Raw genomic sequence first — 18,082 nt, forward strand, 5'->3', positions numbered from 1 at the left:
ACATAGAGTTAGGGGGTGCCTCCCTGCGGAACATCGAACTAGGTAACTGGGCACGCCTCAACACGAAGAACAGTTTGTTTGGTATTTTGCAGCCGACGAGTTTGAGTCACCGACATCGAGGCGCCCACGCGGCGGCCGTTCTCCGGCGTGTCGTAGCCGGTCCGGGGAAGGGAGGCTTTCTTACAAGCACCGGAGCTCCACGTAAAACTTGCAGCAGGCGCACCGAGGGAAGCGGCGCTCTGATTCGGAACGGCTTCGGCTTCTCCCGCGTTGGGGGGGGGGGCAAGATCCCGATGGATAAGGGACTTTAACCGTTGTCGGGAGGGATGCTCTCAAAGGTAAGTGCTCCGGCCGACACTGTGCTTAAGCGTCACCGGCTCTGTCGCTGGAAGAAGAATTGTTCTTCCGACCGAAGAAGGTAACCGACAGATCAACACAAAAAACACGACGGCATCGCCGGCAAATGCGAAGGAATTTCACACTGAAGCTCTACCAGGCTTTTGGATGCTACAAAAACACGCAACTAAGACTAGATACAGCCCAGCAGTACTTAAGCCAAGCACACTATTCTGATAGGGTGACATTTCGCGTCAAGGGAAATGTCCCACACAAAAAGAAAAGCAATCGTAAAAGGCGAAACCTGCGTAGTGAAATGTCGAGTAATAGTGAAAGTCAGGCGTTTACAAGCATCTTCTCACATTGAGAGCTGCTACTTGAGGTATCGGCATTGCCCAAAGCTTTCCCCTTTTTGAGTTTCACCTTAAGTTCGCCCTTCCTCTGAAGCCGGCGGCAACCGGTTGAGAGGACATCGGTCATTTTTTGAGACTAACCTCGAGAGTGCGGAGAAAACTGCCCAAATTTCCACCGCTAGAGCAAGGCATTCACCGCTAGAGCAAGAGCGGAGCATTCGCCCTCTGGCGCTCCGAGGTCCGCTGAGACACGGCGCAAAGCGAGCGTACAGCGCATTCCATTCACCATAAATGCACTGGAACTCTTGTCGCACGTATGCCCGAAAGTGTTTCCTGCCAGGTCGTCCCTTGCCCCGTTCACAACGCCCTCAGCAAGCAAACACCGACGGGTGTTAACGTTCTCTTTTCGGCCGGTCAAGGCTACAGTAGATCAGCGCTGACCGGTGTTCGAAGACGGCTCATTCTCAGGGGACACAGGAATCTCTATGAGCTCCACTGGCCGTTGCGCGACATCGAGTAACTCAGCTGGGGGGTAGGACGGAACCGACTCGCTCAATTGCGACATCGTCGCTACTCCCAGCTTCACCGTGAAGGCCGCTTTGGCTGTCGAATGCAAGCTTTCTAACGATGTCGCTCGAGCCTGAACACCCACCCGAAGAAACATCTTTCATTTCAGGGGGCTCGTGCTGGCTTGTCCTGCTACTGTCGGTAGCCTTATCGTTTACGCTCTCTTGTGAAATGTTGCTGTCTGTCCAAACGTTTCCGTTCGGTACGGATGCCGTTTCCACGGCATCCCCTGAATCTGAACACTACGAACCCAATACCCACACACTTCTGCGCTCAGTGGACTTATGCTGCCCTCTGTGGGAAGCCTCCATTAATGGGCTATCTGCGCTATCTCTCTTAGTCACCCTGTTCCTCTCAGAAAATGACGACACTAGCCTTACTAGCGCCCTTCACAACGAGCCTATGCTGTGGTTTCTCTGCAGTGCTTCGAAATTGAAAGCTTCCTGGGGCAACAGCTGACTGGCCCTGCTCGAGAATGGGTACCTGTATTCAGGAAGAAGTTGTAGGGATACCGCCGCCTCGATGACCAGTTCACCAAACGGACCTCCGGTGCTCGCTTTAGCAATCGGCAAGCCCATGTCCCGCTATGCTAGGGCCTATTTTACTGAAACTCTCAGTCCCGTCAGCTGATCCGGCCAGACGTACGAAGAGTGGATCATATCTACCGTCGTCACGGAGTCGCGAAGAATTCGTCACTGTTTACCGTAGACCACGAGCTCTAGTACGCAGGGCTCCAGAAACTGCCTGCTATCCTCACACAGGTTTATCACATGAAAGACGAGCTTGCCTTTTTTGCAATTCGCGGCGACATGCCCTGTCTCGCCACAGTTATAACACGCGGACTGTTTGCGCGTTTCGAAAGCGTTCTTTCGGCGCTGCTCCTCTGTGTCGGCGCCTTTCTCGTGTTCTCGGCCGGTTTCACTATCCCAGAATACGATTTTCTTGTTAGCTCCAAAGTTTTATTGGGATGCTCCACCTTTCGATCCTGAATAGTCAGGCCTCGGCCGCAACTATTTTTGGACGTATTTCGGCCCCTGCGCACCATGACGTGCGATCAACTAACCCGCGAGATGAGCTCCACGGTTGGATGAGCTGCACGCGGTTATATATAGCGCTGGCGCGAAGAGGACGACGGTGGGAGAGGCGCGCATGCGCGCTCTATCGCGCACCTGGCGTGGAGAGGAGGACGGAGGGAGTAGCGCGCTATCGCGCAGCTGGCGTGGAGAGGAGGACGGAGGGAGTAGCGCGCTATCGCGCAGCTGGCGTGGAGAGGAGGACGGAGTGAGAAGCGCATTATCGCACAGCTGGCGTGGAGAGCGGGATGAGGAGGAGAGGTGCGGACGCCAACGGACAACGTACAATGGACAACGGACAACGGACATAGCCCCGAGCAAAAGATGCTTTGCATCTAAAATGTAAGACTCGGGGAAAACCCGGACAAGCTGTGCACTCGCGAAACCACTCATATTTATGTGAGCCGGTAGCTTCCAGATTGGGCGGCTGTACTTCCTTTCCGAAGAGTGAACGTGAGGCGGTACCAGCTGGTACCAGCTCGTATTTGCTCGTGGGTTATCAGCCGGTAATCATTATTACTCTAAACGGTAAACACTCGCATACTTAAAGCGCGACGGTTGTCCCGCGTACATTGCGAAAAAATAAGTGATCGATGAGATGTTCTCAATGTGCAACTCGCGTGTTTTTATGAAGTCCCCTTAATACCGAAGCACGCGGACGCTAAAGCGCTCGTTTGCGTAACTTCACGAATTGCTCATCAGAACTCCTCACGTCAAGGAAGCGATGGGCTCGCAATCGCGAGAATCGGCTACAACTGCATATTTGTGTGAGAATTCAACTCAATGATGTTGAATAAAGCGTCTTGCTCGACGATTCAGTTGACTTGAGCACTTCCTTGGATTGCAGCGCGTGGGAGACGAGCCGAATAGAAACCAGTGCGACCGGCCTTCTCCAGCATGCTCGTGTAGTATCGCCCTCACTCCCCTCACCTTATTTGCCGTACTACAAGGATAGAAAGCTTGCCTATCACATAGCCATTGTCGTTCTTTGGACAAGCGCAAATATACATGTTCTGAAAGCAGGTCTGGCAGTAGCTACTCGCATCGGCGAGACAGGATGCACGGAGCGGGATGGGCATTGTCTTCCTATATGTGGGAGCTACCACTTCGAGGCCTCGAAAGTATGCATGTAATTAGACTGCGAGAATAACAGAATGCGTTAGCAGGAGGTGTGAGAACACTTCGGAGGCACTGACGTTTATTAGCTATGCCCGCACTCATAAGTAAGCAACATGCTTGAGCTCATATGTAAACAGCTTTCAGGCTCTCATTCGTCGTCGACGCTGGATCTCTCCTCGTCTTATTTTATCTGGTGGCACTGATGCGTTCAATGACGTTAAAGAAAATGTAAGAGGAAGAACAGCACGCACATAATGGCACCGAACGTTCAGCAGTGGTTGGCATATAATCACAGCGCTGGCGGTGGCTGTCCCTAGGAAGGCGTCCCTAGGAAAGCATTTGTCGCTATACAACCTGCGACTGGAGTTTAGTAGCAGAGAAACATTAAAAGACTCTGGTATTATTAATAACAACATTAACAATAACAATAGCCGTGTTATTTTATTTAAAAAAAAAAACTCCTGGCCGGTGCAAGCCAGCCATTACACAAGACGACTTGTGCATGGAGTTGCGCCCGGCGTTTGTCTGCACATTATAGCCCGCTCCAATATACAAATATAGCCTAAGTAGAAAAGACAAACAACATCCGTCGACGATTTTCGTAAAGAAACAGAGATAAGGGAAAAAAAGAGGACAAAGTAGGCAGAAAGACAATACGAGCAAAATATATTTGAAAGCATACCTGTCAACCGCGGAGTTTGCAAACAGAAGCTCTATAATTTGTGCAAGAGTACCGACCATGCACTGCCAGAGGAAAGACAACTGAGAATACAACGCAAATTAAAGGCGCGGACCCTCTCCGTGCGCAAATCCTCATTTCACGGAGTCTGAAGGAGCGGTTTGGGTACGTCAGCAAAAAAAAAGTGCACGCACTTTCGGGATGTTTGCTGTGACCCTCAATTATTGTCTCCCCGGAGTTACATTTTGATACTGCGTGGCCCGTATTTGCTAGGTATATCTGTTTGTTTTGTTGTGTACGTAGTTTCTGCGGCTATGTACTGTAACCTTGGTTGTGTTTCTTTTCAATGCACAAGTTTTGAATTTCTTTTCTGTACCAGGGCTGTTTACCCTGTGCTCTCAGTCCTACAGAAGAAGGCCCGATTTTCTTGCGGTTTGTCAGTTCATCCACTTTTCGAGTAGTGGTACATGCGCGTTATATGTTGATTAGCTCGTTTTTGTATTTGCATTTCACATTTGACGAATGGTAAGCCAGCCAACCCAGCGCCGCTGCTCGTGCGGTAAATACCTTGCGCTTCTCTTTTAGGGGCGAATCCCCTTAGTGGCTGGGGCTGTCGGCGTCTCGTGTCGTCGTCTTAATCGTGATCTCATGCAGTCACTGTAATAAAACTTCGGGAAACTCGTTTGCGCCTCGCGCTGGAACGTAACGCATACTAAAAAAACATCAGGACCCTTGCTTACGCCTCGCGCCTGAGCGCTTCGTAACGCGTACTAAAAAAGCACCTGGACACTCGCTCACGCCTCGCGCTGGGGAGCTTTGCACTTTAAAGACACGATAGTTTTACAGAAAGTTGCATACCTCCACCCCCCAACAGTTTCATCTGCATTGGCCAAAACGCCAAGGCGCCAAGAATGCACTTATACACTGCATGCTTCACCCCTTTCCAGGTTTCACGTTAGTGGAGATGGCCCGAGATATTTTTCCTCTGGCGGTCTGTTTCTATCCTGCTTTCACATTTCTGAACTTCGTGGAATTTAATAATAAGCGAATATCCGTCCGTACCGAAATTGCACTTCGGCCGTGGAGCAGCGACGGAGCGCACGAACTCGAGGCAGGTCTGCCGGAACGGGGCGAAGAAGGGGTCGTCGGAAGGCAGCTCGATCGGCATGCAGGCGAAGTGGCGCTTCGTTGGATTCGCAAGCAGTTCCGGATGGCAGCACGTAATCACAGATCCGTTCGCAACTGGCCGCGGTCATGGGAGAGCAAGAAGAAAAGAAAGTTAGTGCACATCTCCTCCGCTGCCCGCTTCGTTGCTAAAGGGACGGGTCAGCGGCGTTGCACACGAAACGAGCATTGGTAGGGAGCATGCCTGAACGTAAAATGATGAAGTAAAATTCGAGTTGCTTCACAATTCTCAACTACGTCACGTAGCACTGCATAAATAAGGAGCATGTCCGGTGAAATCTGGCCGAAGTGTGGCGGTCAAATTGCAGAGATCGCCAACTTTTATATTGATGTATGTTTCAGTTTTCGGAAAAACAGTTCCGGAGGAAACTAGCAAATCAAAGAGCGGCCCACAGTGGCACTACCGTTAAACTCACTCATGACCCGAGTACTTTTGCTCCCATCCAAAGTTGCAGCTTGACCCGTTAACCAATTGTGATTTGTACACAGTGTCTGATTTGTACCCCATTGTGACCTATTGACCCCATTTCAAGCTGTGCACAAAATGCCAGCAATAATACGAGTAATAGCAAACTCATGCAGGGTGCGAGGTCAAGGTGCGGGCATGAGTAACTGGAACAAGTATTTCTTAATATCACAAAATATTTGTCTTACTGGCTTTACGACAGCCGTTACCGGTCTAAATGACGCTTTTTCTATTAGGGAGTACTGCTTCAAACGCACACCAATAGATACAAACAGTTTCTTGAAGAAGAAATACCTGCAAATTTACAATTCCGTGCTCTAATTACTTTTGATGGCACCTCTACAGGGCACTTTATGCTTGAATATTTTTTTTCACTAGATGATTCAGTTTGGTGGCCGCGTGGCAGCCTTTTCATGTTCCCGTTCTCTTAAGAGGACGCCAGTTCTCGTATTCACCCTTCCTGGGTTTTAGTTAGTAGCGTTGTTACGCTCGCTACGTAGATTTTCGGTCGGTTCGGACTTAATTATCTGCGTGTTCAATGTTACGGAAAGCCCTGAGGCCCATATCAGCGTTGGTCATAATATTTCGTCCAGACGAAGTATATACATATATAAAGAGGACAAAAACTGTCCCAACTACTACTCGTGGCGGTGTTCATATATGACAGCATTGCTTAGCGCGCAGGCAGCAATGAGCCAATGTAGGGCAAAGCACAAGCAGATAAAAAGAATCAAACCCCTTGAATAAAGTGGATTAAAAGGCGTGTCTGATTGATTTTCACAAAACTAAGTAAAAAAAACGGTATTAAATATGGGTTCGAAGAGCGCCGGGATTAGCTCTGAACAGGACCACAAGCTAGACAAATCGACACAGACCTGTGAAATTTCGAGCAGTGCTAGACATAACAAAAGCAATACACAAGAAAAAATGCGCTGCCTTTGTAAAGGTGGCGTGAAAGGCGTGATGAACGCGAAACAAAAACCAAATAGACATAAAAATATTCTCCCTCGCACTGCCACGAGTGCCACTAAAGACAACAAAAACTTCGCTCGGCTGGTTTAAACCACACAGATCCCAGCAGCCTCATCATGTCTCCGGAAACAATCCGATAACATGACGATACCACCATGATTGCTATGCACCGTAGTTTAACTCCCGAAAGGGTGTTCCGCCCCCTCTGTTTGAATAAATATTCAAGAAGAGCTTCAATTGCCTTACTGGTTCCGTCGTGGGCGTCGTCGCGAAAAGTCCTCCTCCTCCTCACCCAACACTTTCTATTCCCTAGCAGCTGTAGCTCCTCTCCCGCAGGTGGCGGCTGTCGGCGCGCCAATCGCCGGCGCACCCTTTCCCCAGCGAGACACAACTTTAAAGGAGCCATGCAGAGAAAATACAACTTCGTTTAATTTGAAAGAACTAGGATTCAGTATCTCACTCAGCTCCATTACAGCCACAAAAGATGTTTTTTTAACGAAAAAAAGCAAGAAGTATTTAAAAACTTTCAAATTGCGCGCCACAGTGACGTGTTATGAGCAAGAATGACGTCATACGGGACAACAATAAAACATGATTTTCAGTGCGTTAACGGCACGTTAGCATTCAAGTGATGCGGTCAAATGGAACTAGAGGCCCCATTCGTCGCGACAGGTCAGTTAGGCGGCCCCCAATCGCACAAACAAGGTTCCGTGACGTCATAGAAAAGTTGCGGGAAATTGGCTAGGGGGTCGCGACTGCTTCACACGTTTTCTTTAATATCTCCGTTATTTGTTCGAAGATTGCGATGATATTGGTATCATTGTTATCAGTCTTTTTAATAAACACAACGTGTATTTTGTCTTCATGGCTCCTTTAAGTGCCGCTCGAGATAGGACGAACGCAGAGGAGACACACGACCGCGTTAAGTTTGTCGGGGCGGATAACGTCATACTTCGAGCCAATCGGATGCACTTGCTTCGCGCTTATCTCGGCAGTCACTTCACCGTCGGAGGCGGCACGGGTGGGCCGCATTTGGTCCACTCTCACGAAGAGCCGGCAGCCACACAGAAAGCCCAAATTAGAAGGATGGCAAGTTTGGGCTAGCTGGTTCATAGTGACCGTATCGAAAAAGCAGTGCAAAAGTGTGATATTTTGCCAAGGTGATAGTGGGAATTCGTTTTACTGTCTGGTCGCAGTGCGCATTGTGAGGTATTTGGCACGTGCAGTCTGGCAATTCTTTACTTATGATGCAATCGCCGATGACAACATATGAAGCCAGGTGGCTCTTCAGAGTGCAGTATATGTATATATATACGTGTTTTTTCTAATAAAATTCAGTTGAGAGTTCAGCGCTGTGTCATCATTCATTCTTCTTTTGTCCCGCCGCTTTTGCGCTGCTTGTTCGATGTGGTCAAACACAAATTAGCCTGAATCGGAATTTTTCGGCTGCAATGCGTCTTTCAAACTCCCCACGGCACACGCCTTTCTGCCACATTCCGTAGTATGATGGAGGAAAAACTGCCAGTTTACTGCGGTGGCCAAGAGCCGTCGTAAATAGGCGCATTTACCGCGACTGTACCTTTTCCCAAAGCGGTGTATCTGGCTTTGAATACCACGTTGGACGTAATGGGAGTATAACCCTGGTATTCTGAGTCCTTCCTCCACTCGATACCCCAGTGTAGGAGATCCTTGGAATCGGTTTCCCCATGCATAAGCATTGCGAAATCCTCCCCTCAGCCGAGTGGAGGGAGCACACGGAGTGGAGGAGGGACTCAGAATACGACCCTAAATATTACCTACGCCTCCTCTTTCCCCTCCGCTCCATCCACTACGCCTCCTTTCAAAATGGCTGCCAGTTGGTGTCCTGGGAGCTCTGGCGCACCCGAAATTTTTTTGTCGATCTGGACTTGCAGCTGCACAGATGGGCGCGAGGGGCTTCCCACCAACCGAATCTCATTGTGAGCATTCTGGAACCAGCGTGGACTAACGTGCGGCGCAATGCAACGTCTCTGCCGAGTCACCGACTTTCGAACCGACTGAGTACGCCAGCGAACCAAGGCGAGGCCAAAATGCAGTAACCGCAAATGAAGAGTGGCTCGTTCAAAACAATGCGGTTGCACCGGTGCGAGTCGGGTCAAGGTGAGCATTGAACGTTTTTTATTGTAACCAATATCTTGGACCACCTGTGACCCTCGAAGTGTCAAATTAAATTCAGCGTGTTTCCCGAGTCACTGTCTCGGAGATTCTCCGCCTGTCGAGGCGAGTGTCGTGCGCGAGAGAGGGCGTCATGCCCGAAACGTCATTGGGGCGGCCGAATGGTGTGGAAGCAATTTGTGATATCAACCGTCTCAGCTTCAGTTTTGTGTGTGCGGGTCGCGAGCAGAATGAGAAGTTTCCGCAATGCGAACAGCGATATATAAAGTAAGCTAGTAATGCTAAGTGTTTTTGTTACGCTGTATCCGTAGCTCATAATTTTACGGAGAAGCTTAACTTGGCCGAGCGAGCGCCGCAGAGCCGATTTTATTGAGATGTACGAGAGATGCCCGCCGCGCCTCGTACGTGGTGGATGACCGCCGCCTGTACCTACCAACCACATTGGTTTCACTGGGGAGGTAGACGGTGGGAACGCCGTGGGGGGAGGATGACAAGGACAGCTCTCCACGTGCTAGGCGGGGGCAAATTTAACCAGCAGGTGCCATTTGCGGGAGCATGCTGAGGGCCGAAGGCCGTATGTTTTGTTTGGGACCGGTGGAAATCATGTTCGTTCAGCGGACGCGTCACAACGATGGCAATCTTTTCGCAGCTGCTTGAGGGGGGTACAACGGTGAAAGTACAAGGAATAAAACCTCAAGACCACTACCACAACCCCACAGAACAGGAGAAGAGAGATGGAGAAACATTTTGAGACACGGCAACAAGGGGCGCATTCCGTATCGAACAACATTTCGTCTTGACATCCGTGGTCTTGAGACGCTAGTGAGCGGACGTTTCTGGGATGAAAGTGCAATTTCGCCTAGCTCTAAATATAAATTCAGACATTGCGGAAAGTTTACAACGGAGTGACAAGTGCCGCATCATTACAATGCTGTCTGTTTTTTTTTCTTTTTTTGAGTTCGGCTCTACAACATGCGACTGTATTTGTTGCTGCAGATTTAAAGGGCTGGGTTATCCTTGTATTGCCGGTGCTTCCCTGACTTCGTGGCCGGCATGCCAGAAATCGCCGGCAAAGTCAGTGTTTGGGAAGCAAGTGCAGGCGAACAGCGTAACTATCGATGCCTGGCTGACTTCATTGTTTGCAAATGGCTTCATTTTCTTTTTTCGTTGAAGAGAGTTGCAACAGACAAAGTTCTTACCAAGGTATCTTGTTTTTTCAATGCATGTGTTTTGTTGATTGAGAGTTTTTATATGATGTTCAGAACCAGTTCTGTACGTATGCAATAGCTATGCAATGAATTCTCTTGTGTGAAGAAAACAAACCTTCCACGTTTAATCGTTTAAATGTTAGAAAAAAAAAACTAGACATTACGCCTAATAAAATCGCAATACAATTACAACAGAATTAAACCCCAATTACACCTCGACACTCCTAAAATAAAGCAAAATACGGGCTATGGCCTAATCACAACTCCCAAATACAGTCCCCTACAGCGCTTCCACAAAACACCTAAAACAGCAAAAATACTGTGAATGCCGCACCTCGTGAAAGTTTCCAGTGGGAGACAATAACATTCTCCTAATGCCCCCTTGAACACTCCCATTTTAGTTGCATTAAAACATTAAAACTCCTAGATTCCACTACCTAAACCTCGGAAATACTGGGAGTAAGGCGATACTCCCACTGGAAGGAGTGTTGTACACTCCGACTTGGGATTGAGTTATGCGACAAACCATTTCATCCCATTTCGGCTTATTTGGGCTCTGTGTGCATGCAAGAACGCCAACGGGAGCAGGACCGTGAACGCGCATGTGCTCGTCGAACTAATCCCAAGTTTCGGCATGTAGAAGGCCAGACGAAGCGACAACGGCGGGCCGACGAAGGGTACGGAAAGCGGAAGCCACACGACAACAGCCATTTTATTTGACATTTGATTGCTTATGGGGTTTAAAGGGACACTGAAGTGAATTTGTCAAGCTCCCGTTTTTGCTTGCACTGCGTAGACTGGCTCAAATTAGCCCACTTTTCATCGTTTATCCGGTTGACAAATCGGTAATTATTTTACAAAGCGCCAAAGAAGAAAAACTACCATGCGCGGTTTGCGGCGGCCGCACCAACTAAAGCTGTGACGTTGGGAGGAGCGGGACCGTGATTGGACGATGCCCAAGGTGAGCAACCAAACAAGTTTCGGTTTCGGTTCTGTAAAACACAACCTGTGGCGTTGTTGGATGGGCATTCTCAATAACTCAGTAATCATCGTACCGCGCTTCTGCCATGTTGTCAGCTGTAAAAATGCATAAAGATAAGCCTCCCAGGACGGCTTGGAATCGTAGCATTCACTAGCCGAGGCCTACGCAGTGCATGGACGACCTCCGAGTACCCGCAGACGCACAAATGTCATGCGCTTCCCCCCCCTATTTGGAGCTTGCCTCACTCATGCCTGTACCGTAAATGCGTGTTCGCACCAGGCCACCTGGCCAAGGGTCTGTTCATTCTGGCCTGTGCCCACTGCCCGCAAGCAGTCGGTGCTTATGGACAGCACGCCAACGAGAACTCGCTAGCGCGCCAGTGCCAGCCTGCGCGCGTTCTGTGAACTAGTTCGTGGAGCCACGAACGTTGCGGCCCAAACAAAGGTGAACTCAATATAGAAAGCATCGGCAGAAAACAAAAAAGTTAACTTACAAAAAAAAAAGCACGTACCCGCGGGGACTCGAACTCGTGACTTGCAAAACACTCGACGGCGACATACCTGCAGCCTTAGACAACTCGGCCACGTGACGGGCTGCGCCGATAATGGTAATATAAGGTATATATTGTACAACAAGTTTACATTTTTATTTAGTTTTGGCATTTCAAGCAGCTTAGGTGACTATTTGTTGTATTGTGCTCGTGCAGTAAGCGTCCCCCTAGTTTCCGCAATAGCTCACGTCTAACAATTGCATTTCGTAGACGGAAAAGCGTTCGCAGATGCGTAGTCGTGCTGCTGACCGCTGTGCTTGTTCGCCCAGCGCAAAGAAGTGCTTCCCGCACCCTATTTTTACGCTGTACGGTAAAAAATATCAGTTGATTTTATTTCCTTAGTACCTATATTGACTTCGCTGACTCTTCTCCCGCCTTCAAGAGGCCTTATATTTTCCTACTGGCGTACCAGTCAGCGAAGCGTCGCATGTGCGCTTGTGCAGCGCGCGCTTGTGTGAAGCGACCTTGACTTGGAGCTAGATACAGTGTACAAACTAACCAAGTAAAGAAAGGCCCATTCTTCCATTCACAAACGTGTCCTGGCTTCGTTTCAACTGAGCGAACGAATTGCGACGACCCGTCGGCGTCCGGCGGACGAAACGCTGGGCCGACTGACTCTGTCTGAAGGCCGGGGAGCCGTGCAGATAGCTCAGCCAATTGCGAGCTCGGCTCCTCTCGACGTCACACGAAAACGCCGCAGAAAATGGGCGAGCGTAAAGAGAGGAGGACAGCATTTTCGAATTAAGTTTTCTACTAAATAAAAGCGCGTAAACGCGCCCAGAGTGGTCGTAACATGGCCTGGGGACCCCGGACTACAATTTGCGCAAGTAATCCCGCAATGTTTACATATCACTTCAGTGTCCCTTTAACGCGCCGAAAGCACACAGTTCATGCGGTGCACCGTAGTGAGGACTCGTGATTAATTTTGACCTCATGGGGATCTTTAACATACGCCGAAATATCGAACACACGGGTGGTTTTCCTTTCCGCCTCCACCTGAAAAGCGGCCACCGCGGCCGGAATCGAAGGCGCGTCCTCGGGCTCAGCAGCACAGTGTCATAGCCACTGATTCAGCGGCAGATTATTTGACGTTTGATTTGATTTGACATAATTTAACTTGACATATGCGTACGCCTCAAGCTCAATGGAAAGAAAAGGTTGCTTTGTGATTTGTCAAGAGTTTTGCGTTTTGATTTGACATAAGGGATGGGCGTATGTTTTCACTGGGGTTAAGCTTTGCGTGCACCCCTGTTTCCGCTAGGGAAAGGGTTAGTTATTTTTTTTATTTCCCGCTCTAACTGCGCAACTCCTTTCAACCATTTATCATTCGGAGTATTACAACGGACCAACCGCTCTTCTGTTTAGTAATGAGTGGTGGTAATTAAATGTTGTCGCCCTCAAATTTATGCTCAAAAGTAACGAATGCAACAGAGCAGCGCTCTCGCACATGGCCGATTCTGTTCTCCCTTTCCGTGGTTTTAAAGGGGACATGCAGACAAAATACACGTTTGTTTTATTTGAAAGATTTGCTGTTTTATGGTGCCCACAGCGCTTACCGGGAGCAAACGATACTTTATTCACTGAGAAATTATTCAATTTAAGTTAAAATTTTGATTCTCTTGCCAAATCGTGTGTTTAGTGACGTACGCGGTGACGCTACAAGGACAAGTCTTCAAACGAACTCTAGTAGGCCGTTTAGTCTGCGGATGACTCCGGAACGACTTGTTTACTGTTAGTCCTCCTAGATGGCGCCACCAATATGCGCAGGACCGCTGTCCACCTTCGCTTTTTGTGTGACCGTAGTTGCACATGGCTTATTTTTATTGCGGTTGGAAGCAATCGTTTCGTGAAACACTGGATATGCTCGACAAACAGGGTCAAGTAAGACAATGTCGCTCACGCCAATCGGCCAGTGTCGTGTGAGACAAGCCCAAAGCGCCGTACTGCTGTGCAGCTATAACAAGCATAGTGCGCGCAATACGGACAGCAATACGCACTGGGGCTTTTGTTTACATGTACTTCGGTAACTTCCAGTGTTTACATCACCATTCTTACTGCTACAAAATGAACTACATTTAAAGGAAAATAGCTCGTTCTTCAAGCTTATAAGACCTTTCTAACTTGAGCTTGCTTTTGCCGGGCTCAGCCAGTCACACATATTACCTCATAGATTCCAGTGCGGGGAATGAGCTAATGAGTCGCATGGGCATTCCGTTTTTTTCGATTTATATAGCTTATTTAGCGAAGTTTACGTGAAAAGCGGTGTCAGTATGATTCCGAAGAGGTAATCTTTGGAATGAAACAAAATTGTGTTTTGTCTTCATGGACCCTTTCAGGTGAATGAGAAGTAAAAAGACTAATTCGGCTGGGAAGTGTTGCCCATGATTACTCGTTTAGCCAAACAGAAGTGAGCGCTCGAATTGCTGCGCCGCCAAGTACGTGATGGTGAGGAAGAGAGCCCTTAGGAATGATGTTTTTTGCTCTCAAGTGGATCTACTCCATGGAGCCTTGTGACTATGCCCTACTTTTTGTTGCTGCTGTTGCATTGTTCACGGCTACGTGCGTCAGACGAAATCTATACTGTCAATCCATATAAGTGTTCCCTGCAGATAACAACTGAGCCTTAGTGTCGGCTGTTATATATTGTTAACTCATGGATAAAATGATTAATTAGGGTAAATATAAGTCGTTCATTAAGAACTCGTTAACCCTTGTTGTGCAGCTGGAAATGCTCTTACAAATTACATCCTTTTTCTTCCTTCACTACAGCCTGGTTTTTATCATTGCTTGCTAAGTTTCAGATTATCTAGTGAAATACTAATCGGCATGAAGTAACGTTGCGCTACATGAGTCAACTAAAGTGCGGCTGCATAACATAACTTGAGTGTCAATACGCCAAACCAGCAGCAATACTGATCCGTTCACTTTACCAGCGACGTGCTGAGGAACTAAATTGAGCACGCGCGCACTTAATCACGTGGAACGAAAGCACTTTTTTTTATTCAAATACCCTAAAGGTCCTTGCAGCCATTACATAGGGGGTGGGAGTTACAAAATAGTTCAAACATCTCGACACAGTTGCTCAAAATAAAGAGCAAGCGTAATTTTGAACATGGAGTAGGGGTTAGCAAACACTAACAAAAGGAACAGAAGAACGAAAAATCACACGATACAAAGCACATAGTGCATCTTGTCAAAAGCACAACAATCCTACTTTCCTAAACAAGCACATTTAAACTGCCCTTCAAATGGTTGACAAACGAGTCGTGATCTTTAAATCATGCAATTTGTGGGCGCAGCTTATTCCAATGATAAATGGCAAGAAATAGCGGCGATTGTCGAAGAAGCTTTGTGCGTGCAAACATGGGGCGGACTTTGAACAGATGGTCGAGTCGCGGAAAAATGAGATTCGCGGGCTTGATACGGGATGCTGTAAAGGACGATGGGGTGCGATACACTTCAGAACAAACTTAGCCTAGCATGGAACCTGATGGTTCTTCCAGGCCTACAGAAAATGTTACGGAAATATGCCTTATCCGCTAAAACACGAAATGGTTTCTCAGAGAAATCAATACAAAAAAAAAACAATACTGAATGTAAGGGGTACCAGAAATAAAACGTTAGGAAACGCGCCATACCTCGCGCTGTCACATCCTGCGATCCGCGCTTCGAACCACTCAGTCAAGACTGGGCGCGAAAACTCTCCCTTCGGTTTCTGGAATGAAGCACTTCTCTAGCTTCCACAACGTCGCGCGCGATGAAAAAAATACAGCATGGCGGCATGCTTAAAAGAAAATTTTGCCCTTGCAAGCGCCGCAGCGAGTGGGGACGACACAGCAGTTGCGTTCCAAAAATAGCGATAAGAAAGCACGTAATGCGTGTGCTTGATTTGGGGTTTCGGTCGCGTGGAATGATAGAATGATATTTTGCTCGCCTTCTCGGCTAATGGCGTGATTGTGTTCCGATGCCATGACGACATTGCCACGGCGCCCTCAAGAAGGCAGCGGTATCGCAGTGCCTCAAACGTCGCGGAAAGCTCTGCTTCTCTGAAACATCCGTCATCCTCATCCTTAGAATACGCCCAAACATGCCAGGACAGTGGAGTATAATCATCACTCGCTCACGATTTCAAGGTCCTTTGTGAACTTTGTTTTAGAGCTGCTATGGGGCCATATTCATAATCCTTGCTTTGCGCGCTGTGGTTTACTCCTGGCTTGTGTTTTTCCACGCCATATACTGTAAACTAATTGTTGAGGGTTTATAATCACCAGCACTGTTCTTAGCATGTAAGCATACAATGGTATGCAATTTGATAGTAATGGCAGCATTATTAAGTTTCGGCAGTTCAATTCGACATCCTTGTGATCAAGACGTTTAATTCGGAGATATTTCGCCTAATTACAATTTCCCTTGAGCGTATTGACTTCAAGTAGCGCACACTTTCATGGATAGAACCTTTCTGTCCCAGCAACAAGAACATAAAAATAGTTCACGAGGGCATCAAGACTGACGAGTGAGTAGCACTCACATCGTGACACTCCTGTCAGGGTCAGGTCGTGATCGATGAACTGGGCGAACTGCATCAGCATGAGTGTACTTATTTGGTCAGGCACGTCAGCGTCTGGACTCAGAGCCAGGGACACCTTTCTTGGGCTTGGCAGGGGCCCCCCATCGATGCTTGCCCTAGGAAGCGTAAGCCCTGTAACCAAAAATAACATGCGTGTTTCAAGGTCAGGGAAGTTCAAAACCAAAATCTACACACTCAGATAAACGGCTTACATAGAAAATGCACGATCAAGAACGCATGGTCACTTCCATTTCACTTCAATGATTTTTCAGCTGTACCAGCCATTTCGTGGCTTACGTTTCAGTCAGACGTTTTCTACAGATTTCTGTAGTATATCCTCGCAATACAGCTACAAGGTCATATTTAGTGCTCTATAGCTAGAAAAGAACAAAAATAGTGCAACATGTTTTTCAAGTCTGTGATAGATAACAAATTCAGCCTCAATTTGTGAAAGTGAGAAAAAAATCGCAGATAGCTTTTTTATACTGATTTTCAAATTACACCAAAATGCGCGACTGACCTACAATGAAGCGCATTTTTCATAATGAACCATTTTTGCTACATAAAATAGAATTGACAGGAACAACGAAAAAATCATGGCAGAAGAAAAGTAAAAAAAGTTGTACTTAGCTTCTCTAGATGCAAAAAAAAAAAACATGACCCGACATTTTCCCAATTTTCGAAAACGTCTCTAGTTCGGAATTTTTATTAAAGAAGACTTTTACTTCAAAAAATAATGCACTTCCCCGTCTAACGACGACGAGGGTTGAATGGGAAGCTTTCTCATGATGGAAATTTTGGTTGGACAATCCCACACGGCGAGTGTGTGCAACTCTGGAGGTACGCACCCCTCACAGTAACTCTCGGGTGCGCACTCCGTAGGACTAACGTTTTGGTTTGGGGTGTACGGCGCGAATCGGTACCACCTCCTGCTCGGCGTTCGCCTCGACCATGTCGAAATGGAGAAATCGGATAGACGCCGGCTTCACAACGCGAGGGACCCAGGATCGATAACGGAGACGGGAAGCGTTTCTTGTTTTTAGATGCGACGCTGAGAGCATCTCTTGTCGGCGGCCCTGTCCTTCCTGCGAGCGTCTGTTGTTGTCCGCAGCCTTTCCACCCTCCCCCTCTCCTGTCTGATAGCGAACACTCCATGGAGGAAAAAAAAGCTTAGGAGAGGCCCTGACGTCACACCCAGCGCAGCCGGAAACGCCATTTTTGTAAGTCGAATGGCGGACTCTTCCCCCATATCACCATATCCCCATATACCCATATCCAATAATGCCATATATATGGGCCCCATAAGATCCCATATATGGTGTTTTTTGGTAGGGTCAGCTCGCCCACTTTCCGAAAAATGGCTGAGTCATATGACCTTGACCTCACACCGGTAAGAAAAAACAGAATCCCGTTATATCTTCCATCCCGGCCCCCAGGAACTCACTTCGCCAGCAACAACGCTCACCACTTCAACTGGTGCGGCGCGGAATATTTCCAAAAGTGCGGTATTGCCAACAGTTTTGTGGTACCTCTATAAGCTTTGCTGCGAGGAGAGATCTTCAATGTAGCCAAGTTACTGGGGTGGGAGGTACGTAAATACTTGTAGTAAAATAATTTTGGAGCGGGATGCCGCAACGCCTAGTTGGAAAGGGGAGGTTGGAAGGGGTTAAGTGTGGATCACTATGTAAGTTTCGCTGGTGAAGCTTTACAGTGAGATAAGTGCATTTTTGGTGTTTGTTCGCGGCAATATGCAATCTTCGCGGTACACCACGATGGGGGGCCGATTTGCATTTACACGTGCCCTTCTGCGTTTCCTTGACCCGGGCCTAGTAACCTTCTAAGTGGAATTGAGGGACTTCAACTGATACAAA

At 47.9% G+C, this 18,082-nt stretch overlaps 1 protein-coding gene across 2 annotated transcripts in view; it reads right to left on the minus strand.

Moving 5' to 3' along the window:
- The window catches only part of LOC144179640 (salivary peroxidase/catechol oxidase-like), a 186,366-nt gene that overhangs the window by 78,011 nt on the left and 90,273 nt on the right, over positions 1–18,082 (minus strand). For both annotated transcript variants that reach the window (XM_077708070.1, XM_077708079.1), the window contains 2 exons: positions 16,173–16,343; positions 5,190–5,369 (listed from right to left, as the gene is read on the minus strand). In XM_077708070.1, coding sequence (XP_077564196.1) covers positions 5,190–5,369; positions 16,173–16,343 — 351 coding nt within the window. The remainder of the gene's footprint in view (positions 1–5,189; positions 5,370–16,172; positions 16,344–18,082) is intronic.

Source organism: Haemaphysalis longicornis, unplaced genomic scaffold (assembly GCF_048455015.1).
Source record: "Haemaphysalis longicornis isolate Haplotype H1 unplaced genomic scaffold, Haemaphysalis longicornis Haplotype H1 scaffold_1, whole genome shotgun sequence".
Lineage (NCBI taxonomy): Eukaryota > Metazoa > Arthropoda > Arachnida > Ixodida > Ixodidae > Haemaphysalis > Haemaphysalis longicornis.